The sequence below is a fragment of the Eurytemora carolleeae genome, unplaced genomic scaffold (assembly GCF_000591075.1).
Source record: "Eurytemora carolleeae unplaced genomic scaffold, Eaff_2.0 scaffold398, whole genome shotgun sequence".
Classification (NCBI taxonomy): Eukaryota; Metazoa; Arthropoda; class Copepoda; order Calanoida; family Temoridae; genus Eurytemora; species Eurytemora carolleeae.
Window position 1 is genome coordinate 152,762 of NW_019396317.1, and position 24,518 is coordinate 177,279.

General features: G+C 37.0%; 4 protein-coding genes across 8 annotated transcripts in view; all 4 read right to left on the bottom strand.

Annotated features, from left to right (window-relative positions):
* The window catches only part of LOC111700805 (Fanconi anemia group J protein), a 10,145-nt gene extending 7,898 nt beyond the window's left edge, over positions 1 to 2,247 (bottom strand). For both annotated transcript variants that reach the window (XM_023471846.1, XM_023471845.1), the window contains exons 1-4: positions 2,162 to 2,247; positions 1,282 to 1,384; positions 667 to 776; positions 209 to 265 (exon numbers count right to left, since the gene is read on the bottom strand). In XM_023471846.1, coding sequence (XP_023327614.1) covers positions 209 to 265; positions 667 to 776; positions 1,282 to 1,384; positions 2,162 to 2,200 — 309 coding nt within the window. In that variant the 5' untranslated portion in view covers positions 2,201 to 2,247. The remainder of the gene's footprint in view (positions 1 to 208; positions 266 to 666; positions 777 to 1,281; positions 1,385 to 2,161) is intronic.
* On the bottom strand, positions 2,245 to 12,621 carry LOC111700804 (helicase SWR1). Its single transcript, XM_023471844.1, has 8 exons — positions 12,425 to 12,621; positions 11,445 to 12,261; positions 10,187 to 11,314; positions 9,985 to 10,057; positions 9,604 to 9,717; positions 9,118 to 9,222; positions 7,847 to 8,173; positions 2,245 to 6,990 (listed from the first exon to the last, which is right to left on the bottom strand). Exons 1-8 carry the CDS (start codon positions 12,555 to 12,557, stop codon positions 2,605 to 2,607), a joined length of 7,083 nt encoding a protein of 2,360 aa, XP_023327612.1. The 5' UTR covers positions 12,558 to 12,621; the 3' UTR covers positions 2,245 to 2,604.
* LOC111700810 (glutamate-rich WD repeat-containing protein 1) lies at positions 12,602 to 18,011 on the bottom strand. The gene is made up of 10 exons (XM_023471852.1): positions 17,940 to 18,011; positions 17,590 to 17,685; positions 17,197 to 17,277; positions 16,632 to 16,688; positions 16,133 to 16,304; positions 15,428 to 15,642; positions 14,106 to 14,197; positions 13,248 to 13,578; positions 13,064 to 13,162; positions 12,602 to 12,744 (listed from the first exon to the last, which is right to left on the bottom strand). Exons 1-10 carry the CDS (start codon positions 18,006 to 18,008, stop codon positions 12,640 to 12,642), a joined length of 1,317 nt encoding a protein of 438 aa, XP_023327620.1. The 5' UTR covers positions 18,009 to 18,011; the 3' UTR covers positions 12,602 to 12,639.
* Positions 18,012 to 18,014: 3 nt separating this feature from the next.
* Positions 18,015 to 23,260, bottom strand: LOC111700807 (sorting nexin-27). Of its 4 annotated transcripts, none has more exons than XR_002765052.1 (6): positions 23,238 to 23,260; positions 22,462 to 22,556; positions 21,199 to 21,392; positions 19,734 to 20,851; positions 18,638 to 19,441; positions 18,015 to 18,215 (listed from the first exon to the last, which is right to left on the bottom strand). XR_002765052.1 is itself a non-coding variant. In XM_023471849.1 (5 exons), the coding sequence occupies exons 1-5, from the start codon at positions 23,243 to 23,245 to the stop codon at positions 19,315 to 19,317; spliced, it is 1,542 nt and encodes a 513-aa protein (XP_023327617.1). In that variant the 5' UTR covers positions 23,246 to 23,260; the 3' UTR covers positions 18,015 to 19,314. The 4 variants fall into 4 exon arrangements, 2 of the variants coding, with proteins under 2 accessions (XP_023327617.1, XP_023327618.1); XR_002765053.1 differs by having other exon boundaries at positions 18,632 to 19,441; XM_023471849.1 differs by having other exon boundaries at positions 18,015 to 19,441.
* Between the last annotated feature and the right edge of the window lie 1,258 nt (positions 23,261 to 24,518).

Sequence of the window (24,518 nt, forward strand, 5' to 3'; positions counted from 1 at the left end):
AAAACTTTAACTAGCTTCATGTAATTTTCTAGCTTTGTATTTGTATCCCCAAAAATATCAATTATTGTTTTAATAACATTCATCAATATTTCTGTACAGCGCGCACTAAAGGCATGTGAACAGTAAAGATTTAAAATTGTGGTAATTGATTTCTTTTGCAAAATATGGTTTTATGATTTTGATCAAAGCTGTCCCAGAGTGTCCCTACCTGCATTTCTACACCAGGTCCGGCCATTGACAGCAGCGCATCTCTTATCGCGGGATCCTATATTGTTTTTAACATTATTTATCTAGGAACAATCTACGCTAAAAAATATGTTTCTTTCTTTATTGCTGTTATTGTTGTCCATTATTATTATTATTATTAAAGGACAACCCATCATTCAATGAAATAGGGGTCGGCGCTCCTAGCCGCCGAAACGTATCCATGGGCTGACCGAACTTACTGTAGCAAAAATAATTTGGTAACCTGACAAGGTTATTTATATATACTATATATTTTCAAAATAATTCACTTTCGATGTCTTGGAGAAATAACGAAAAATTCGAAATTAAAAGGTATGTTTTTTTGACTCGTTTTGATGCTTGTCACCCAAAAAATAATTTTCAAAATGGGTGACGGGGTGGAACTGGAAAAGAATGATTATTAAAGAAAATATGTTTCACCTGATTAGCTGTTGCTTGCTCTAGTAAACTATTAAACTCTGTTACTCTCTTCTGTTCAGTTTCCTGCCAGGCTAGCGAGGCACACAGTAAAGCCAGAGATTTACCAGAACCTGGATAATCAAATTAAAAATAGTGAAAACTACACATGTGCTTATTTTTCTTATTTTCTTTAATTCTGTCAAGTATAAACAAATGAAAATAGGGAATAAATACCAAACTCAACAAACAAATTACATAAAAAACTGAACACTTTCACCAATACAACTTAGGTTTAGAGAACTATACATACATTTATTTCACTAAGTTTTAATTATAAATATAACATATGTAGTTTTTTTAATCAAGTTTATATGACACAAACTGACTAAGGAACAGAGGCTTAAGCTTTTGCTTGCGCTTTTTCCCATTGGCTCATCTTGATATCCACAGCGTGAACTTTAAGTTTGATTCTGGGGATTAATACAATTACAGCCTGAGACAATAACAAATTGAATTGAATAGACAAAGAGACTTTGGACAGGGATAAGAACCGATTGAGTTTGTTCCGAAATATGTCAGCTTTGGTCTCAGTTTAACTCTTGTTTTATCTAAAAATAAACTATACGTAATCCTAACCTGTTGGGGATTCCAAAAGTGAGTTCTGACTGCGCTGTAAACTTAGAATAATCTTGGACATCATCGCAATCTGGGATCCATAAGCTTTAGCAGGGAATTTAACCTAAATAATCAGAATCTCAATACATCTCTCTTCATAAAAAGAAGAAAAAATCATTTAAATTTTTAATTTCTTAATTAAAGAATCTTCCGGCAACCAACTGTTCTTTCAATGTAAGAAAGGAAAAAGGTTATTTAATTAATTTATAATTATATCAATAAAAACAAATAGAAAAATCTATTTATTTCTTTTCAGAACATGGATATTGGATCAGAGTATTGCGAGGAAAAAATTTAGATTTGTTTTAATAAACTTTAAAGAGAAAATCAGAGAATTAAACAGAATTTAAAAAATAGAAGCTGCTCATTATGTCAGATATCAAATAAAAAAGAAAGTCCGTAACATCTAAAAAAAATATTAAGTCCGTTACAATGTAAAAAAATATTCAGACTCCCTTTCTCAAAATATCCTGAGAATAATAATAAAAAAAATCTTTTTCAACTTTTTTGTCAGGTTCTCCACTCCTCCCCCCATTCCTTCCAACAGTTCTTAATCTCAATTTTCTTCGTGCCCTCAAAAGGCTAACTTAAAACTGTTTATTTTAAAAACGTATTTAAATAGGACTTTGAAGAAATCCAAAAATAATCATGACTTAATAAAAAGCTAGATTGGTGAGCTAGTTTAACTTGAAGAGAAGAGGTTCAACTTTGTCTACTCGGTTCAACTGATTTTTTTCTTTTGATTATCTGGTCTAACTACATTTAACTATTCTTTTTTGTAGAAATTTTACCATTTATAATATCTATTGGCTATTACTATATTTTTAATAATAAAGGTAACCTTGCAGCCCGATATGGTCAACTCCGTCGGGGTCAGCATTGTCGTCTTCCGCCTCCTCAATAGTTTCTTAATTTCATTTCATCTTCTGAAGTTTAGAGAAAGTATAAAAATGAAATGCGTTAAGCAAGGAATGATACATTTAATAAATACTTGATTGCATAACTCATCAATATTTAAATTGGCACGGTTTGTAACGTTCAATTTGGTGAGATTTCTTTTAGTTCCTTACGTTGGAAATTGAATAGCAAAATATTAACAGTTGTGAAAAACGTGGGCTAACAAGGAGAGAACAATGTACATATTTTACAAGATTGGCTCATTGTGAATTTAAATTCATCATTGGACACTATACTTAATCTGGTGATTCCTTACTTTTATACAAATGCTACAGTATGAGAATCGACACTATGATCCTATATTATTCCAATAAGTGATCCCCTTCGTTAAAACTGGCGTTCAATTTCCATTGGTTCGTGTTCAGCATCATGTTCATGTTCAGCTTCGAGTTCAGGTTCAGCTCCTAATTCAGGTACAGCTTCATGTTCAGCCTCAGCTTCAATTTCAGCTTCAGCTTTAAGTTCAGCATTAGCTTCAAGTTCAGCTTTAGCTTCAAGTTCAGCTACAGCATCAAGTTCAGCTTTAGCTACAAGTTCAGCTACAGCATCAAGTTCAGCTTCGGTTTCGAGGTTCTCCTCTTCGTTCAAAATCTCTGAAGATTCAACATGTAATTCTCCGTGATTGAGCTCGGCTTCCTCATCAACTTCACCATCTACACCATCGTATATATCCGTCCCATTCTTGTGTTGCTCCTCATCCAAGTGTGCAACAACTGCGTAAACCTCGCTAGAGACAAATTCTCCGCCTTCTCCTACTTCTAGTCCCTCGGGTAGCTCTGCAACCTCAAGATCCATCTCCTTGTACTGCTCCGGGTAGTAAAGTTTAATAAGGTTTTCAACAGGAACCTCGGCATCATTCTCCAGCATATTGATTTCATTGTCCTTGTTCTCATCTTCTCCATCCTTCTCATCTTTCTCAATAGTTGCTTCATCATCACTTCCACTTCCATCCGGAGCATAATCCTCCTCTTCCGTCTCATCTCCTTCTTCATCATCCACATCATTGTTTTCTTCCTCCTCCTCGTCTTCACTAGACTCATCACCAAGCTCCTCTCTGATCTCCTGAGTTAACTCATCCATCTTCTCAGCATCAAATTCTTCTTTTCTAGCCTCAATCTCAGCCTGAGCAAAATCTAACTGCTCCTGAACCCAACCTTCCTCCTGCCACTCCAGGTGGTGCAAAGCGTAGACCTCAACTTTACTTAGTTCGGAGAGGACAGCCTGGAACTGATCATCTTCAGTCTGTTCGTTGAAATCTTGTTCATCTTCATTCTCTTCAGCTCTAGCAACCCTAGTTGCTTGTCGATCAGTATCATCCTCAGCAGTAGCCAGAGCAGTTTCAAACACTCCAATGGATTTTTTTGGAGCTTCAGCTTCAGTTTTCTTTAGATCCTCATTGGTTGCAGATGATGTTTCCTCAAACAAATCATGAATAGTTTGTTTTTTAAAGAATGCAGTTGTAAAGTTTCCTCCCTCGATCGCTAGATCTCCGAGCAATCTTTTCTGATTTGCTTTCTTTAGGATGTTCTCCTCAACCGTCCTCTCACTGATCAACCTGTAGATGTGAACGTCCCTGGTCTGTCCAATCCTATGACATCTATCCTGAGCTTGAGCGTCCATGGTTGGGTTCCAATCACTGTCGTAGAATATAACTGTATCAGCACCTGTCAAATTTATCCCAACCCCTCCAGATCTAGTTGACAGGATAAAGATAAAGTACTTGTTACTGTTGTTAAAGCGTTCCATCAAAGCCTGTCTCATCTCAACCTTCGTGGAACCGTCCAGTCTCATGTAGACATAGCCGTGGTAGTTCAGGAAACTCTCCAGAATATCCAACATCTTGGTCATCTGAGTAAATATTAAGGCTCTATGTCCCCCTGTATGAAGTGTCCGAAGAAGAGAAGAGAGAACCTGGAGTTTACCGCAGTCATATTGGATCAACCTTGTATCAGGAGTTTGAACCTGAAACCTTGAGATAAGGAAATCACCGGGAAACCGTTTATGTTTAGGATCATCATCCTGGTTGGATAAGTCTCTCCTAGCCGCAGTCCAGGTCTTTGGAACATTGATAAGAAATCTATCAAAAATTTGTGTGATTCTAGCAACTGCAGAGTCCATGGTTTGTATTAGTCTATGACTACTATAGCATTTAATCTCCTGTTTATACGGGTTTATTTTAGGCCGACACGTTAACTGTTCTAATCCTGTTCTTAGTGCTTCTCTAGGGATAAAACACATTTGTTGTATAGTCTCCACCAACTCACTTCCATATAAGGGCAAAAACTCACATCGTCGGTTGTTTAACGCAAAATTTCTTTTTCTGCGGCTAATTATAAACGCGTCTTTGGCAGAGATGAAACTTGGTAGATTAAGTTCAGCTTCTCTTGCCTTGGCTTCTAGTCGACGTTTCTTTGCCTTGTTTGGAGATTTGGCCGCTAGGGTTAGTTTCTCCGATGCAAATACACCAAGGCTAAATATTCCCTTAGCCGTTCGTTTATTGTTTACTCGTGGAATCTTTCGACGCATAATTTCCTCGGGTTCCTCTACTTTAGTTTCCTTTGGAGTTTCTTCTGGTTTCTTTGCTTCAAGTTTCTGAACCTTCCGGGGTGGAGACCAGAGAGGGAAATCTTTTTCATTATCAACCTGGGACGCAGCAGATATTTCTACTCTAGGTACCTTGGCAATCTGGAAATAGCCGGACGGAGTTTTCAGCTTATGTCCGTCCTGCCACAACCACATATCCTTGTTGGAGAGGTTGCGCGCTGGTATAACGTATCCTATTCCGGTCTGCTGTAGGTGAAGTACAGGTGACTGAAATTCTATTTCTTGTTTAGGGACGGGAGGGTTTTGAGTTTTCACCTGAAATCTCATCTTGTTGCTAGGACACATTAGTTTAGAATCGGAGGAGGGTGGATGCAACATTCTCCGGTTAGAACACTTGAGACTACTGGTGCGGAAGGACGTGTAAGGATCAATATTCATCTCATGGTGGATCAGAAGAAGGGGTGACGAAGAGAGATCAATATCTTTCCAAACATTGTAGTCCCGACAGTGGTGGACAAGTTTAGGAAACTGGAAAGTAACTGCCTGCATTACAAACGGTGATAGAGTTGGACGTGGTTCAAAGAGATTTGGATGATTACAACATTTACGTAGCTGCATCAATACATTGATCACAGAGAGTAGGTTTCCACTGGACAACGTCTCTTTTGTCTTTGCCCTTGACATAAAATCATCATAGAGAAATCTTTGACGTTTAGATAGCGGACATTTTACAAGATGCTCATACTTCTTAGGCAGCTGTTTCTCGACCTCGTTCTTTAATCGTCGAAGAATGAACGGACGGAGAACCTTGTGTAACCGTTTGATCAGATTATCGTTGTACTCGTTGTTCCCCTCAACCATCCCAGTCAGAGGGTTGGAGAACCACTCCTTGAAGTCCCTATGGGATTCGAAGACGTGAGGCATGAGGAAGTGCATGAGGGACCAGAGCTCCATGAGATTGTTCTGAAGCGGAGTTCCAGTGAGAAGAAGACGACCTAGAGATGCAAAGTTCAGTAGAAGCTGCCACCGTTGAGATTTAAAGTTTTTAATGTGTTGCGCTTCATCCAGGATAAAGTATTGCCACTTAAACCTTCTGAAACTACTGTGATCCTGAATAACCAGCTTATAGGAAGTGATGCAAATATGAAATGCATTGGGTTTAGTCCAACCCACTCTCTTCATCTTACGCTCCTTCTGACTACCAAAGTACACCATGACCTTGAACCCAGGACACCATTTCTTTATCTCCATCTCCCAGTTGAGCATGACGGATGTTGGAACAACGATAAGATGAGGTCCCCAGTTTTCGCGATCCACCGCCAGGTGTGCTAGTAGTGCTATAGTTTGAATTGTCTTTCCTAATCCCATCTCATCTGCTAGGATTCCGTTCAAACTTCGCTCATAGAGAGAAACCAACCAATCCAAACCAATATGCTGATACTCACGGAGCGTATGTTTGAGGAGTGAAGGTATCTTAGTTTTAACAGTAGTTGTCTCAAGTGTGTTTCCAGTGGGTTGAAATTTAGCCGCCATACTTGCATATTCTTCTAGTTTATCCTCTCCTTCGACCAAAGATTTTATTCCTGGATCCTTCTCATCCTCATCAGTCGACTCATCAGACTCTTCCTTCACCTCCTCCTTTTCTTCCTCGACTTTTTCACCATTGGTTTTATCATCGTTGTCTGTGTCTTTTTCAGATCTCCCTTCTTTATTTTTATCTTTTTCGATTTTCTCATCGGTTGTTCTTACATTTTCTGCTTTCTCTTCTTCCAACTTTTCTTCTTTAATATCTTCTACTGGTTTAACACCAAGTTTCACATCTTCCTCGGCAATCTTTCTTTCAACCTCGGCAAAATCCACAGGTTTCCTTCTCCGTCTACTCCCAGAGCTTTCAGTCTCATCCTTAGTTATCTCCTCTTTTATCTCAGGTTTGGGATCGGAGTCTGGAAACTGGTCTGGATAATATTTACGGAGTAGTTCCTCAATAGGAACCTCAGCTCCCTCCTCCAACTCCTCGAGTTCCTGTTCTCTCTTGGTGTCAGGTTCACATGTCTCCTCCTGGTCAATGGTTTCCTCATCATCACTACTTCCACTTTCCGGGTTGTATTCTCCGTCTCCGGCAATATCTTCCTCAGTGTCTCCGCTACACACACTCTCAGCTCTACTAACCTAAAGAGAAGGTTTTAAAAATCGAAAAAATTATGCACAAAGATGTATTTTTTATCTTTGTCCTTAAGGTCCCCTTTCTAGGGGGCACAGTGTTTCCAGGGCCGGTAAAAATTCAAGTTTTGACCCCTCAGAAAAAAACTAATTTTATTTTCTAACAATATGTTGAGAACCAGAACAAAAAGAGATTTAAAACAATTTTATTCCTTTCAGGGTTGAGAGAGCAGTTCAAAGTTGAGCCAATAATTAAAAAAAATATTCTGCTGAAATTAATAATTTCTTGCGTTGTTCAAAATCCTGTGTGCGAAGCTTAATTTTCACGAAGAACAATGTTTGATCACTTAATAGTTATTATGAATAAAAAGAATTTTAAAAATTGTTTTCAATGTTTCTTTCCGAAGTGAATTTTTTATCACAATTTTTTTCATTTTTTACTTATTTTTAAAATGGCGGAAAGATACCAAACGTGTTTGTAAGCCTTAAAATTAATATTTTTTGAAGGTTTGGCTCATTACTTAACAGAAACAACAAATTGCCTTGCAGAATGTTCCAGATTTCTTATCATGTTTTAAAAAAAACTTTAAACAAATTTCAAAATGGGAAAATTCAAAACAGACTAGTGCAACGGTCTGAGGGCAGTTAGGTCAATTTTGGAATAAAAATCTGAAATTTCCACTAAAAATGGGCTTAGCTAGCGTTTTTCATTGAAATATATGCACCAACAAAAAAGTTCTGGACACACTGTGGGGGGGGGGGGGCTTTTTTCAAGCGATTTAAATTTTTTACATTCTCAAAATTTCTCTTTAATATATAAATTCAGCGATAAAAATCCCATCTACAAAAAAATCATGTCGCCAACCTGTCCGCTCACATTCTCCGCCAAACTCTCCGCCAGAAGTGTCGAGTATTTCTCCGTCTTATCGACTATATAGTTTAGATGCTGGTCCAGAGCTTCCTTCCTCTTCTTCTCCAGCTTTTGCTTTACCCTCCACTCAAACAGCTTCTGGGCGTTCCCCCAGAACACTTTCACCTCACGTGCCATGCCTGCAGCGATCTTTCGAAGATTTGCCTCGCGTGCTTTTTCCGCGCGCAGTGCAGAGAGTTCTTTGTCTTTGAAGTGCTTCTGAACCATAGCAGCACATTTGCGTGCGTTAGCTTTCTTGATTTTAACTTCCTTTTGAACAACCTATCAAAATAAAATAAATAAATTTCCGGTAATGGGACAAGTTCAAATTTTATAAGATAAACAGAACAGTTTTTTGGGGGGAAAATCTGCTTTTTCAGATGAACCTTACAAAATACGAAATTTCGACAGTAAAAAATATTAGAACTTCTGATATTTCATCTTTGGTTTATTTACATATCAAATCATATCAAATCAAATCAAATCATTTATTAATGCAAAAAAAACAATATTTTATGAATTTAATTTTTAATCACAATATAAAATACTATTTTCCGCAGCTTGCGGACTCAATAGCCTGGGGCTGTTTTAGCTTTAATTGATTTTAAAAAAATTTCAAAAAAACATACAGAAGAAATAATGAGTGTGCAGCATAAATCAAAGGTGGGGGATGGAGATAGAGAGGGATTCATAAAGTAAACAGAGAGTAATTAATATAATGGATTTTAATTAAGAACTTGGGCTCACAAGTAAACAGCAACTCCGACCAAGAAATTAAGTGGGGGGGGGGGGGGGGGTTAGATTAAATTGTTGTGTGGATCGCATCGGATCCTTAATCCGTCAAACGATAAAATGGTTCAGGATTTGTGTTTTGAGAAAAAGTTAGTAATGTTTATTTTGGATGATATTCTGTCACTTGGATTCGGTTCGGATCCAGAAAACAAAATTATATTTAATTTTTTCCTCCTTATGAATAGTATTAATTTCAAAATTTAAAATTTCATTAAGAAAATGTTGGGAAGAAAGCTGTTTTTGTTTAACTAACTTAAAAAGTTAAAACATGCTTATTCTAGTATGTCAATATAAAAATGAACTGTAAAAACTGTTTGTTTTTAACCATAATACGGCAATTTTGAAAAAGATAATATTTCGAAACCTGGGAAAGGGGTAAGGGGGTGGGGTTGGACACTGGATACACTTGGTTCCTATAAGCAAATAAAACTTACATCTGAGAGCCAGGTCATCTCTTCCAACACGAAGTCCCAGTGCACTTTAGTTTTGGGTTCAGTAGCTCCCTTGGGGATTTTCTTGTCTACCCACAATCCTTTGGCCTGAAATAATGTCGAGTTATCAATATTCCAATACCATCTGGTTCGGCATGTTTTTATCTGTTTTAAAGTTCTTATGTGACTCTTTAAAAATGTGAGAAGTTTAACATATTTTAACATGAATGCTCTAAAAGATTCTATTTTTCATTATTCAAAATGTTGACTCAGCAGAAGATCTTACAAATCGTTCGCTATTCAATGATTGTTGTTTAGTTCAGGCCTAATTCTTTCCGTTTCTGTGAATATTTAGGATAATAGGATAATTTATTTAGTTCTGAAATACCTAAAGTTTCAATAACTGTGATTAAGTGACCCTTTTACTCCCTCCTCTCCATCTATCCTTACATTAAGTCCTGTGTCGTATCCCATGCTATCTACAAGTACCTTGAGTTGTTGAACCCGTTTGAGTATCTCCGATTCATGAACCAACCTTCCCTTCAGTCCGACTCCAAACTTTTTCTTCTTTTTCTTCACTAAACTTACAACGCTTCCGTCCTCCTATTTTAAAACTGTTAAGGCGAATCTTGGTAATATCTATATGTGCCAATTCTATTTATTCAAATAATATACTTACAAAATTAAAAAAATTAAAATGTAATGGGGGGGGGGGGGAGGGGAATAATGCAGACTATTTTCTCTTTTTTAACTGACTATTTACTTTTTGATAATTTATTCCCGAACTCTTCAAAAATAAACTTTTTTTCTAGAGAGGGGATTTTTTTAAGGAGGGAAAAATTAATTTAAAAAATATTTGCCCCTGATTACCTTTTTAGGAGAAGCTGAGCCACCAGATCCATGTCTGGGACTTCGACTGTTTTTTGAAGGACTTTCAGCAGAACTTAAACATTAGTTTTTTTCAAATCGAAAAAAAATAAACCGTTTCGAAAAACATGCATTTAAAAAATTTAAGAGTGCTGGAAATATTAGACCTTGATTCAGACAAATGTAGAAATTAATAAGTTTTTACCCAATTGATAATTCGGTGCCACTCCTTGTTACTCTGATCTCTTCAGAATTTTTTGTTATCTCATCTTCTGAACTATCCCGGACTCGTCGTCTTAGTCTTCCATCCGAGCTGGTATCATGTTTCCGGGATCTTGTGTCAGGTGAGCTCTCAGTCATATCCCGGTTCGTCTCATCACTCCTAGTATCCTTCAAACCCGGAGATCTTTCTCTAGTTCTTCGTGGTTCTCGTCCTTCTACTGAATCCTTTGCTTGTCTAGTTAATCTTGGTTCAGAAACCATATCGGATAAAGGTTTGGATTCCTCTGTTGAGTTTTCTCTAGTTCTTCTAGATTTTTCCTCTTTTGATGATTCTGGTTTTTCTTTTGTTGAAGAATCTCCAGTTTGCCTTGTTCGTCTTGTTTCGATTTTGTCTTCTTCACCGCTTTCGACGTTTTTATCTTTCTTCCTTTCTAGTTCTTTCTTTCGTAGGGGTTTAACATCCTTAATATCCTGGCTAGACCGCGTTTCTCTGAGTTCAGAACTGTATCCTTGTTTAACATCTCCTAAACTTCGTCTGGATCTCACGTCAGGGACGGATTCATCCCTAGCATTGGTCGAAACTGATTCAGATCCTCTTGTGGATCGGGATGGAGACGCTTCCGCATTTTTCTTACTCTGCAGAACTGGTATTGACGCAGTTCTCTTCGTTATCCGTCCTTGAGGTGTGTTTTCAGCAGTTCGTCTGGTCAACCGACCCTCTGGAGTACTATCTCGCCCACTCCTGGTTTGTCGAACATCTTGGGATTTAAAATCTTTTGATTTATCCTTGTCTAAACCAGTCATACTGCGCCCTCGCCGGGTTTCTCTTGTATTAGAAACTCCAGGTTCTTCTCTGGGTTCAGCTCCTATATCTTTCTTTGTGGAGTCTATTTTTGGGAGATTTTCTTCCTCATCCGGTCTTAAAACCATTTCTAGAAACCCTCCCTGAAAGTTTTCCTCTTCAGTATCAAAATCATCAATCTGTGATGAACTGGTTCCGTCGACTCTCTCAAGGCGAACAGAGACAAGTGAAGAGAGCTTCTGATCACAGTTTTTATTCTTCTCAGTTTCCTTCTCATCCTCAGAATCTTTTGCTCCTTCACTGTCAGTCCTGCAAAAAAATTAAAATGCAAATCATTCATATTTTGTGTTTAAATTAATAGCCCCTCTGGCCTCTCCCAGTATAAGTGACCAAATCAAAACAAAAATAGACGTTTTAGTTTAAAAAATAAAAATCTTACCCTAATACTTCAGATATCCCGTCCTCCTGCGAACCAACCTTGTCCAGATGAGCACTATCAACTTCATCTTTACTAACTCTTGATGGATCTTCTATTATGTTTCCCTTTTCCTTTACAGATTCAAGAGAATCTACCGGGTTTTCACACGATGCGTCCGTACTCATTTTATCATCCTCAGATCCAACCCTACTCCGAGATTTATCTTCTGATCCAACCCTACTCCGAGATTTATCTTCTGATCCAACCTTACTCCGCGGTTCATCTTCTAATTCAACCCTACTCCACGGTTCATCTTTCGATCCAACCCTACTCCGCGGTTCATCTTCTGATTCAACCTTACTCCGCGGTTCATCTTTCGATCCAACCCTACTCCGAGGTTTATCTTCTGATCCAACCCTACTCCGAGTTTTATCTTCTGATCCAACCCTGCTCCGGGATTTGTTTTCTGATCCAACCTTACTGCGTCTTTTCAGTTCACTTTGTATGACCTGGTCTGAACCGACTCTATTCCTGATGGTATCTTCTAATCCAATTCTCCCATTTTCGGTCTCAGGTTGCATATCTAGTTCTACATCTTCAGGTTCAGTCCTACTTTCGGATTCGTCTTCTAATCCTTCACTTTTATTTGATTTAGTTTCTTTATTATCACTAGAACTATCTGAATCTGTTCTTGTACTAGAGATCAACGAAGTTCTCCTCGTCTCTAGTTTCTTAGGTTTAGTACTGGAGATATCCAGGGAACTTCTCCTGTGTTTAACTTTGCTCCGTCTTGATTTATTTTCTTCGGCACATTCATTGTTAGTTTCCACCCGTACTTCTAGAAAACAAAAACATTCAATTTACAAAGAGAAACTTTCTTAAAAATAAAATTTTGTTTCAGAAGTTAGGTTTTATGCATATTCTAGAACTAAATCATCTATAACCTTCCACCCCCCTCTCCTCAACCCCCTCAAGATAAAGCTACTAGAATAAATGCTTACGTTTCTCCGGGGATTCTGGAATGATATTCCATGCGTTGGCAAGCTGGAGAATAACAGAGGTGAGAGAGTTTGATCTATCTTGTTTCACCTCACTTGTATCATATCCAACCAAACTATCCTCCTCAGAACTCATCCTGCACTCCGTCCTGCTAAATCCTCTTGTTTAGTTCATTTTGATTCTGAAAAAAAAATAGAAAATTTGTGGCAAAAAAATGCTAGACGCTGATTGTTTTGAAAACATCAAAGCCCGTGTGTGAAGTTGCGACAATAAGGCCAGATATTTTCGAGTGCCAGTGAACCTCTTTTATATCTTGTAAACCCTGATAAGAAATAAACCTTACAGTTTGATCATTAAAACATTTAGTTATTAAACTGGAAACTGTCCATTATAAGGATTGTTAGGATTTAATAAAGGATAAAATGCAGGGTAAGAAAGAAGAATGAGGATTGAAATGAAGGAGATGGATATATCTCCAGGATAAGGAAAGGATTGAACTGAAGGAGATGGATATATCTCCAGGATAAGGAATAAGGAAAGGATTGAACAGAAGGAGATGGATATATCTCCAGGATAAGGAATAAGGAAAGGATTGAACTGAAGGCAAGGGTCGACACTAATAGGCCCACTGTAAAGGTTTCCTGGTGTATAAAGAGAAGTTGTGGAGGTAAACCCTTTAGTTTCTCATCTTCAGCTCCAGCTTCTGTATCTCTCTCTAGAGCTAGATCCCACAATGCAATCTGAATTCAGTTCAGAATGAAATAATTTTAATTTTACTATGTAAAGCCAAAATTACGCAATGTCGAAAAAAAAATTTATTTCTACCTGATCGTCCGCTCCACTGCTAGCAAACACTGTATTATCGTCTTTATGCCACTCTAAACTCGTCACTGGACTGGTGTGATGTTTAAAGGTTGCAACAGGGTCGGAAATACCGCCGAAACTTCTTAAATCCCAGACTTTAATAATTCCGTCGTCCCCGCCGGAAATGATAAAAGGATCACTTGGGTTCCAGTCGATCACGTTCACGTCTGAAAAATGCGCATTTCCCTGGGTTAACATGCAGGCCTGGCTTGGCTCAGCACGCACATCCCAGATTTTTATTGTTCTATCACAGGAGCAGGACGCCATCACACTTTTTTCATTCGGAGACCATCTGGGGACCAGGAGGATTAATTAAATGATTTTTTATTTGTTTTAATAATAATTTCTCAACAAAAATTTGTCATTTAAAAAAAGGAGTTATCTGATCAAAAATGAAGTTACTTTCAGCTCAGATTTCTCTTTAAAAATGACTTGCGCATTTATGCCGCAGATAATTAAGAAAATTGCTAAAATTAACAAAGTTTTTGCAACAGACTCAAATTTTTGTAATGCCAATATCTTTGCAACCTGATAGTGTAAACATTTTATATTCAAAAATTAACGAATGCTTGATCTAACAGAATTCATAGTTTGAAATATCATAGGTAAACGACATTGGATTGCAAAGATTTAGGGGTTAGAAAATCAGAGTTTGAGGCAAAAACTCAGTTCCTTCTCCCATTTTTAAGATAAAAAAGCGACAACATCTTACTTTTGTAACTCAGATAAAAGTTACGAATGTACATGTGATTCGGACTCTCCTATTCTTAATAGGAGAGTCCCTTGAAATTAAAATGTTGTTTAATGAATCCCTCCTGCCTTATATCTTCTACAGATCTTGTATGGGATGAGTATGGAGCTGAATTGATATTCCAAACTCCTCCCTCCGCTGGACTCCACACATGGATATTCTAGAAACAAATAAAGGAACTGAACACTTGCCGCAAACTCTTTTTTATAATCCCTATATCTTTACAACCAACCTGTAATACCTTGAGTATTAGATAATAGATTTGTAATAAATATCGTAGCGTACAGACTTAAGAGAACTTTTTGGAGTTAGGCATTTGCTACAGATATATCAAAATTTACTATTTAAAGCATTAAAGGTTAACGACATCAGATTGCTAAGATGAAAGGTTTAGAAAATTTGAGTTTGTGGCAAGTGTTCAGTTCCTGCGTAAATTTCGTTGTATAAACCTGAAGTAGTTTACTTAAAATGAGAACTTTTAAATGATCGCCCCGAGTTTAATTAATTAGTAAATTATCTCTCATGTTCAAATGTCAGTGAATGGGATTGGGCCCCAGTGGGAGATCATGCACTCATCCCCCCTCCCCCTTGTAATATGGGGGTAAATGTTGATCTTGATCCAATATTTTGCGATGATTATTTTATGGAAGTTTTGAGGGGATTGGGGTTGAGGGATGCATGATACACCGAGAAGGCAGATACTCTCCCAGTAAATGGGATTGGGCCCCAGTGGTGGATTACGCACTCATCCCCCCTCCTTAATTTTTTGCAGTTGCAGTTTACTTTGAGCCCAAGATCTTACTTAAAATCAAATATATTAATTACTCTCTGTTTACGTTATGAATCCCTCTCTGTCTTCATGCCCAACCTTCGATTCATGCTGCACTGATTTTTCTCCTTAGTTCTTTTTGTGTATGTGTTTTTTTTTAAATGTTATCATTCAATTAAAGAATTTGGTTAACAAGGGGGCTCAGCTAAAACAGCTCCAGGCTATTGAGTCCGCCTGCTGCGGAAAATAATATTTTACATATTGTGACTTGTATAAATTAAATTCGTAAATATTTTTTTTTCAGAAATAAATGATTTGATTTGATTTGATTTAAAACTGGATCGTTTAATCTTCCCGTAATGAACACCAAAATTAAATAAGACTCGACAATACTATTCAGAGCTGGGAACTTTTGAATGGTGGATATCGGGATTAATGCTTGATCCACTCTTTTTCTTAATATCGAGATTGAATAAGGCTTGTTCTCCTCTTTTTTAAAATCTTTAGATTAGTTAACCGATCGGTATTAAGGATATCCCATTCTAAAGTTTTCAGCTCTGCAAACATACTACAAACCCCGTTAACTATCTAAATCTTGATAAAAGTTAAATGTTTATCTACCTTATTACAATCTCCTGAGGCTAGAACTCCTGATTCTGTCCCGCTCCAGTCTAGAGCAAACCCTTCTGTCCCGTGTCCTGAGAATGCCTGGAGCGGAGTAGTTTCCTCCTTGTAAACCTCCTTCCCTGGTAAATCTAGTCTGGAGAGAACATTCGTCAGGTTCCATACTCCAACAGTTCCATTCTCACCCCAGGCTGCAGCTACAGGGGTTGGACCTGATATAGTCTTGGTTTAGTTCAGCTAAAAATTCCTAATCAAGAGTTTGACAAGAGTTTATTTCTTTCTTCAGACATTTAAATAATAATAATAATAATTATAAGATCTGAAAATACAGGGAGTACTAAAGATTCAGGATAATTATTTACATTAACATCTGATGTTTCTGCAAAAACGATTCTCCATGTACATTATCGTACAAAAAAAAAACGGCCAGAACCAAGCTTTGTCTGTCTTCAAGTTGGCAAGGAGTCGGACACTTAAAAAGATAAATAGGATAGAAAAAAGTAGTCCCTTTTTAAACTTCAGATATTTTGTTAATTCCAAAATATAGACAAAAATGTAACAAAAGCACTAAAAAGTATACAAACTTCCATTTTGAGAAAACTATGACGAGAGAATAAATGTATTGGGAATAGACAAGATAAACGTTTTCCCCCTAGGTTATCTGCTGCTAGTGTTGCATGGTACATGACGATGTTAACTCACCTATCTTAGTGTATTTAACTCTATTGACACATCCTGCATGTTTTATCCCGGCCATCTTTAGGAACGGTTTCTCCTCTTCCGGTTCATCGATATCACTATCCTCGTCCTCATCCCTCGGACGGACACAGTTCAAGTTACTCATCCGGAATACTATAATGTTGTTTGCTGTCACCTAGCAGAGTAATTCAAACCTTAAAATATCATCAGATTAAACTTACGAATAGGATTGTAGTAGAAATTGAAGAAAAACTCTTCTACTCTAGCAAAAAAATTTAATTTTCCTAAATCAATCATTTACAGGAAAAGGTTTCATCAGGATTTTGCAAAAAATGTTTGGGCCAGAAATAATGTTTACTTTAAAATGTATCAAATAAACCCAAATGCAAGCAGTAAAAACAATGTAGGGACCCATGCCTATATGGAGGAAAGAAGCTTATTTAACAACAGCATCATAATAATATTAATAATGAATATTAAAATTTTGTCAAGGTTTGAATTCCTTAGCAGCCTGAGTACCAGCAACACATGTCACACTTAAAGGATAATCCTGCTTCACCTAAATTAAAGGGGATTTAAACAAAAATATTATTAAAAAATGAAATAAGTTCCTTCAATTTAAATTCTTGTTTTATTTGCTCACTGGTAAAAAAACAGTGGGGTTTATTAGTTTATTGCTTTCTCAATATTCCAACATCCATATTCCTTTAAAAAACCTAGTGAGAAAAAATCTAAACCAGTGGAACTGAACCCGTAGATCAAATTGTTAGTAATTAAATTCGAGAAACTGTACAGTGTACACAAAACATAAGAAAAAGAGCGATATTAAAGATAAAGCTGGGTTAAATCACTTCAAAATGTTTCCAACAAAACGTTAAATCAACTGACCGACTGGGTCCACAGTTTGTTTGGAACCTGGAGTAGCATAGCAGAATCTTTTCAGAGCCAAGTTTAGCTCAGAATTTATAATATGAGAACTCTACCCCCCCCCCCCCCCCCCCNGGGGGGGGGGGGGGGGGGGGTCAGACTGTACTTATTCCGAAGTTTTTTACAAAGCTGAACTGTACCTGATCGTGAATAATATCGAATGATAAACAAGGAGGTCCTAGGCTACACTGATGGTAAATATTATATGCATTTTCATCAACCTGAACAATTAAATAAATCAAAATCAAATTAAATCTTAATAATTTCTCAACGATGAAAGGATTGGAAAATGAAAATAAAAATCAATAATAAGTTTAATTTTTAGAGTGCCATCAATATCGATAATTCTTCGTTATTCTAACTAAAAATTAATCATCCCAGATTTTACAAAAAGTCACTCGTGGATTTCTACAACAAATAAGACGACTGCGAACTTTCGCTCGTCAGAAAGATCACCGACGAGATCTCGTTCATCGTTCAGTAAGTATAGGTTTAAAGGTTAATGTCGTGAAATTATGATAGAGTTAATTTACCGTCAGAGTTTCTCCCTCCTCAAGTTTATCTCCAGGTATATAAACATTATCCTCTCCATCATCATCATCACTAGAACTATCCTCAGCATCATCATCCTTATACAATACATATATAAACATTATCCTCTCCATTATCATCATCACTAGAACTATCCTCAGCATCATCATCCTTATACATATATATAAACATTATCCTATCCATCATCATCATCACTAGAACTGTCCTTATATAGAACATTATTCTCCTTGGATCTACCTGGAGCTATCCTAGATCAATCTGGAAAAATCTAGATCAATCTAGATCAATCTAGATCATTCTAGATAAATCTATCTGGATATTTGAAAATTACCTCATCTTTCTGTGGGACCTGTCTTGCCTCTTCATCCTCGTCAACCTCCATGGTCGGATCCTTGCTCATCTTTTATCTGCAATTAATGATTACAATACAGAGACATCTAGTGTCACGAAGATCTAACTAGGATTACATATTTTATCAATGTGTCCGTTGTACATAGTGCATTGTATTGTGTACAGTGTACACTAAGGGATTGTTACGAAAACATAATAAACATATTCTATTAGCTTTCTTTCTTTCTTTAGTTTGATTTCCGGTTAATTGCATATTCTAACGGAAGCGTCAATACTTTCTTGAAAAACTTAGTATAATTTTAATATAATTTTAATCATTAAGATCAAGTTCGTCGATTTCTGATAAAGCCAATATGAATAACTTTTCTGCTCAAAGAAATTTGATTAAGGGAGAAAAACTATAAAAAATGGAATATGAAGTAAACCGAGGTAAAATTTACTCTTGACTTGAGAACAAGATAATAATTATAACAGAAAACTTCAGAAGTTAAAACTGTTTTTATTCCAGTCCTACCAGAAACTATAAATTCCTTTTAGTATTTATAAATATTTGGGGCGGAGGATCTTGATCTTCACATTTCTTGCCTTGAAAAGTTTAACTTTAAAATTGAGATTTAAGTAATTAAACCAAATTTTGAAGTTCTGGTTTAAATTATAAAAGTATTTAACTACCCTTACGTGAACAATTTCTAGAATAACTATTTGTTTTTGACTGTCGGGTGTTTAGGTATTGCATTGAACATTTGAACAGGTTTGTTTGTAATACAACGTAGGTTAAAACTCTGAGAAATATTATGGCTAACATGGAATAAAATATCTAATAATAAACTCTTTAACACAGAAATAAAATGCTATCTATCACAATAACGAGTGAGGATTATAGTTAAAAGTTTTGTGTCAGAAATAATGAGATCATTAAAATATCAAATAAAGAAAAAAGTCAAATAAAATAATGAATGTTGCTATCCTTGGTGATGATAATGTAGATCATGTCTTGTCATTTACTTACATTTAAATATCTTTAGAGGGGTTAACAACAGAGTCTAGATTAAATACATTACAATACTTCAGAATATTTGGTTTTCATGATCAGCAGTTACATAAATAAATATTACAGATAAACCTCGTAAATTTGTTTGTTATATATAGGTTGTAGCCATGATTTGGAAATCCAAAAAAGTAAGGGGTACGGAGAGATAACAAGAATTTATTTCTAAGGTTTTAAAACTGCTCACTCAAATAGCTCTTTTTTAATTCATAAATATCAGACTTTTCAACCGGAGGATTACATCAGTTTTCTAAAAGACCTTCAGCTGTCTAGAGATCTTTCAGCTACCTAAATGACCTCTATCTACCTAAAGAGACTGGTTTTCTAACTGTCTGCTCCAACCTATTTCTTCTTGGATCTTCTCAAAGCACTCAAATAGATGAATATAGTAGTGTGAGAAGATTCGAACAATCCTGTCAGGTTTACCTTCTCTCCTAAACATATGGGAAGATCATAATAGAAAGAAATACATTCTAAAAACTAATTTTGAATCTTACTCTGCAGTTCTTTGCTTATAGATCAAGGATAAAGTACCAGGGCATATAATCTATCATTGATATTTAATATTGAGAATAACTTAAAACTTCTTTTCAAAAAATTCCCCCTTCCCACTCTTTCAATCACAGGTAATAAGTATCCAAAAAAGTGACCAAACCTGCCAGCTCGTTGATATCCAATTTTATTGTCCCCAAATCATCGAANATGAATGCACTTCATTGTCCTAACCTGTAATGAAACTGGAAGCTGGGCCCATTTTCCTCCGCCTCGAACTGAGTAATCGTCTCCCAGGCGAATTCTATGATCTGATCCTCCAGTTCTCCGTCCTCTTTACAAGCCTGTAGGCGGAGAGCCTCGAAAGTAACAACAGGAACAACATGACCTTCTCTCCGGGCGTCAGAGGAACAGTGCGGGAACACAACTCCTCCGTATCCCTCCATCTGTCTCACAGTGGCAAGATACTCCTTCATCTTCTCTCCGTCCTGGAGAGCCTTCAACTGATGCAACCTGTCCTTAGTGTTAATACAACCTTGGTTCACCTCGGCCACCGCCTGGTAAAACAAAATTTTCAATGCAACAGGATCACTCTCCAGTTCAACTTCTACTCTAGGATGGAACAACCATTTTCTAAAGGACAAGCATGTTGCTGTTGCAGTACTGTAATTTGCTATGTACAGAGAATGCGGAAACTCCGTGGGTTGAACTCGACGCTCAAAGTTATGCTCCACAATCTCAAAGAGGAAGAAGAACTCCCAGTTCTCCGGGAACAGACCGATCTTCTGAGCAACCATCCTGAAAACCTCATCAGCAGTTGAATTCCGCTTTGCCTTGACGGATATAACCTGCTCGTCCAGTATGATTATCTTGATGTCCACTAGGGGAGACGAAGAAATTTCGTCTTCATGCTCAGTCAAGAAGTCCTGCAGGGTTTCACTCTCAGCAATAACTCGAACTGCGCAAACCCGCTCCAAGTAGATTTCTAAACCTCGTCTCCTGGAATCAAGTTGCTGCTCACTCAACGAAAACGGCCATTTCCCCGGGAGTCGGGGGAAATTAAACCCAATAAACTCGTTCTTCAGACAGTTGTGAAGATCCACAAACTCGCGGTATCTGCGAGAACAAAGATGTCTGCCAGCAATGTAAATATTATAAACAACAAATTTTTCTCCAAGATCCTCCAGATGTTTGTAGTCGGGAATAGTTATAGGTAAAGATCGTTTCTCCGAGTAGTCCAAGAAATGAACCGGAATAGTCTCCGGAGGTTCAAGTCTCTCCACGTCTCCGGAGGGAAGTGAAATAACAGTCAGTGTCAGAGAATCCCCTCCGGACTTTATCAGTTCAACAACCTGGATACAAGATCATTTAATTCTTTTAAAATAGACAACTGTTATAATGCAGTATTTAGAATCCATTTCATAATGATGCGGATCCGTATTTCTTCACCAAACATAGAACAATTTCCAAAACTGTCTCCCTCTTTTTAGTAATTTTCATAACGTTTTTATAAATTTTATAAATTAAGTGTTTTGAGAGGACCATAATATTTTTTAAAGTGTTCAGGTTGATATTTTGTCCCATTGATCTGGATCAGTGGAATACATGCTTTTGCGAATCCGGATACAGAAGACTTATATGTTCCGGATTCAACGGTTTAATTAAATGTTAAGAACTTATTCCTAATAAAAGATTTTACCTGTTTGTGAGTTGATCCCTCAACACTAACTCCATTCACCTCTAGAATTCTATCCCCCCGGAATATACCCGCCGTTTCCGCCGCTCCACCAGGTAGAATCGCCGAGATGTGTTGAAGAGGGGCGTAGAGCTCGCCGTTTATAGATTTCAGGTTCCCACCTTCACTCACCTGTCCCCGAACATTGAAACCAAACCCTGATAAATAGAATTCATAAATCTAAAGTAAAAAACTTAAGTTAAAAACATTCAACATTATTAAATTGAACATTCAGCTAAAACATCTGCGTTATCTTCGTACATTTTAATGTTGTTAAATAAGATTGTAAAGTATCGATTCCACTTATGAATTATGCAAAAGAGACAAACGCTAATCATTGGATCGTTGATTGATCACCAATAGTCCCAATGAATATGAAGAATGCAGGTCTATGATTTCCAATCAAGTTAGCGAGCTTGATATAAACGTTGAGTGACTTGAAATTAAAACTGAGCCCTGAAGAGATTTTAAGTGACTCTCTTTTATTGTAGGTATGACCGATTCACAACGTTTCCCTTTAGATCTTTATCTCTACAAAAGTGACATGCACATTGGGTCCGTCGTAGTATACTAGGAAATTACCCGCACACTTCTGCTTCACAACAAAGGGAGGATGTTATCAGAATTAAACACTTTTGAAGCTAGAGAAACGAAGAAATCTTCCACATTGACTACCAAATAAAGGTTTAGGAGCATAGATAAAGATAGATTGCGCATAAGACGACATTTTTCATTTTGAAAGATATTAATGTACAGAGATGTTTTAAAGATATTCCTATTATATAGATTACCTAGGTCGGTTGTAAACATTAATTATTCTTATGTCATTGAGAACTTGTGGTGTACATGAGTTCTGTAGAGAGAAATTTAAGTTAGTTTAGTTCTTCTCATGTCCTTTTTCAGTTCTCGTCAATATGATATATTGCTCAGTGAAATATTGTTGTTCAAATAGTTCCATAAAATTCACTCCTGAGTGTTTTAATAATTATGAAATCCATTATAAAACACCAATCCACCCCGCTTATCATTGAAGTACACTTTGACCCCTAGAAGTATGAGTTCGCGGACTGTACAATTCTTGGTGAATTTGCGTACATAAGCTATCTATGTTTATTTATTTATCTATGTTTAGGAGTACTTTATAAAACGGGGAAATGTCCCTTAGTAAATTTATGGTTTAACGACAGCCCCTTTAAACACTAACGCATTCTAACCGAAGGATATTACCTGTATCAGTTTTAACGACCGTGACAACATGAGGTTCCAGAATACGTTTTCTTTGTCCTCCATACGCCTCCACCTCACACATATTAAACACTGATCTGAAACAGAAGGGTATTGATACAGAAACAGGAATCATTTAGATATTCTAAAAACTTCAAAATTGAAGGGTCCGTCCTGGAATACGATTTTAGACCCCCCCCCCCGCTCCTACACGACCACTTATTTTTTAGCAAATATGTTATTATATTTTTATTATTTAAGGGTGAGGTAAGGTTAAAACAATTTCTGGGCAGAGCGCTGCAGCTAAGACAAGCTGGGGGTCCGAGTGATGCGGCTAGGACAGGCTAGTGGGCCCATTGCTGCGGCTAGGACAAGCTAGGGGCCGGGCGCTGCGGCCACGTAACCAATGATATCCATGTTTTCCATATGAGTTTCATGTACTTGATAGGAGGGGGGGGGGGGGGGGGGTGTGGCTGATAGACTAAGGGGTCGGCCAGGACAGACCTTCAATTTCAACAAAACTAGTAAATATTTAGGGTTAGGTTAGGTTAAGAAACTTTCTTGGCCGAGCGCTGCGGCTAGGACAGGCTAGTGGGCCAAATGCTGCGGCCACAAGACCAACTTTATCCGGCCTTGTGTGTCTTTAAAAACTACCTAAAAATCGATATAATATAAAGTACCAAAGTGATAGGAGGAGGGTCTAAAAATCGTATAACAGGAAATTACCTATATCTTCGTCATGCCAAATATTTGCGAAACTAAGATAAGAATTTCCATACTTAAACATATTTAATATAAATAATTCATCAGCAGCTGATTTTCACCGCCATGGTTGGTAATGCGAAAACTTGAAGAAAATGCCCCGTATCGTATTAAAATTGTGAAAATTTTATCAGCAAGTCTCGCAAGAAATAAGACGACATTTTACAAAATCAATGTTTAAAGCAAATCTTATGGTGGTGTATTTTTCGACCTACTGCACATATCCGCCATACTCTATTTCTGACCTACGCCAAATCCGCTATACTACACATTCGACCTACTAGCACGTGGTATTATTACGGCTGCTATATGGACTTGGCCGCAGCGCCCGGCCCCCTAACATCATAACATGTTCTAGCCGCGGCACTCGGCCCAGAAATTGTCTTAACCTAACCTAACCCTCAAATAATACTAAAATAAACAGCTGGCGTAGGTCATCTTGTTTCATTTTATATCAGATGTGTTGACTTATAACTGAATATCCGGTTGGTTTTTTATTGTTTAAGTATAACACACATTTTTCTTGCCCCCCCCTTAAAATGTTTAGAGGGGGGCCAAAAAATTTTTCGCGCTTCGCGCGAAATATTTCCCCCTAGCCCCCCTCTAACCAAATGTCTAGTTGCGCACCTGGAAAGAATATAAAAAAAATGCTCCATTTTCCTTTTATTCTCAATATTTCTTTTCCCTGTGCTTCGGAGAGAGGGGGGTGAACATCTTTTGGCCCGAACCTATAATTTCTAAAGACCGTTGAAATTTTGTCAGTCTTTTAGCTTACATTGATAGTTTCCAGTAGCCTTAACATGTTTGCTTTAAATTTAAAACATGTAGCACACTTACAAAAAACCATGTTTGTAGACCAAAGACTAAGCCTAAACTATAGATATTCAGAATAAATAAGTTTTGAGTCGTCATTTTAGTTTCTTCCTGAATAGATAAAAACATAAAGGAAGAAACTAAAATGACGACTTTAAAGTTATTTGAAGGATTTATGATATTAAATACGGAAACAAAGAACTTGGTATATATCAAATAGGTTAAAATGTTCCATAACTTGTTAAGTTGTTTGATACCAAAAAAAATTTAAATTATATAGCAGAAATTGTTGTTGTTACGTTGATTTAAAAGTATGACATATTCAAGTGTATGGTTTTTTGACGAAATAAACTGCAAAATGTCTTTAATATCTAGTATACAGTATATGGAAGAAGACATTCCAAACTATTCACCAAAGTCATGTTTCGTGGGACACTCTGTATATAAGTTAAGCAATTTAAGATTTTAGGAACTTAGGTCAAAAA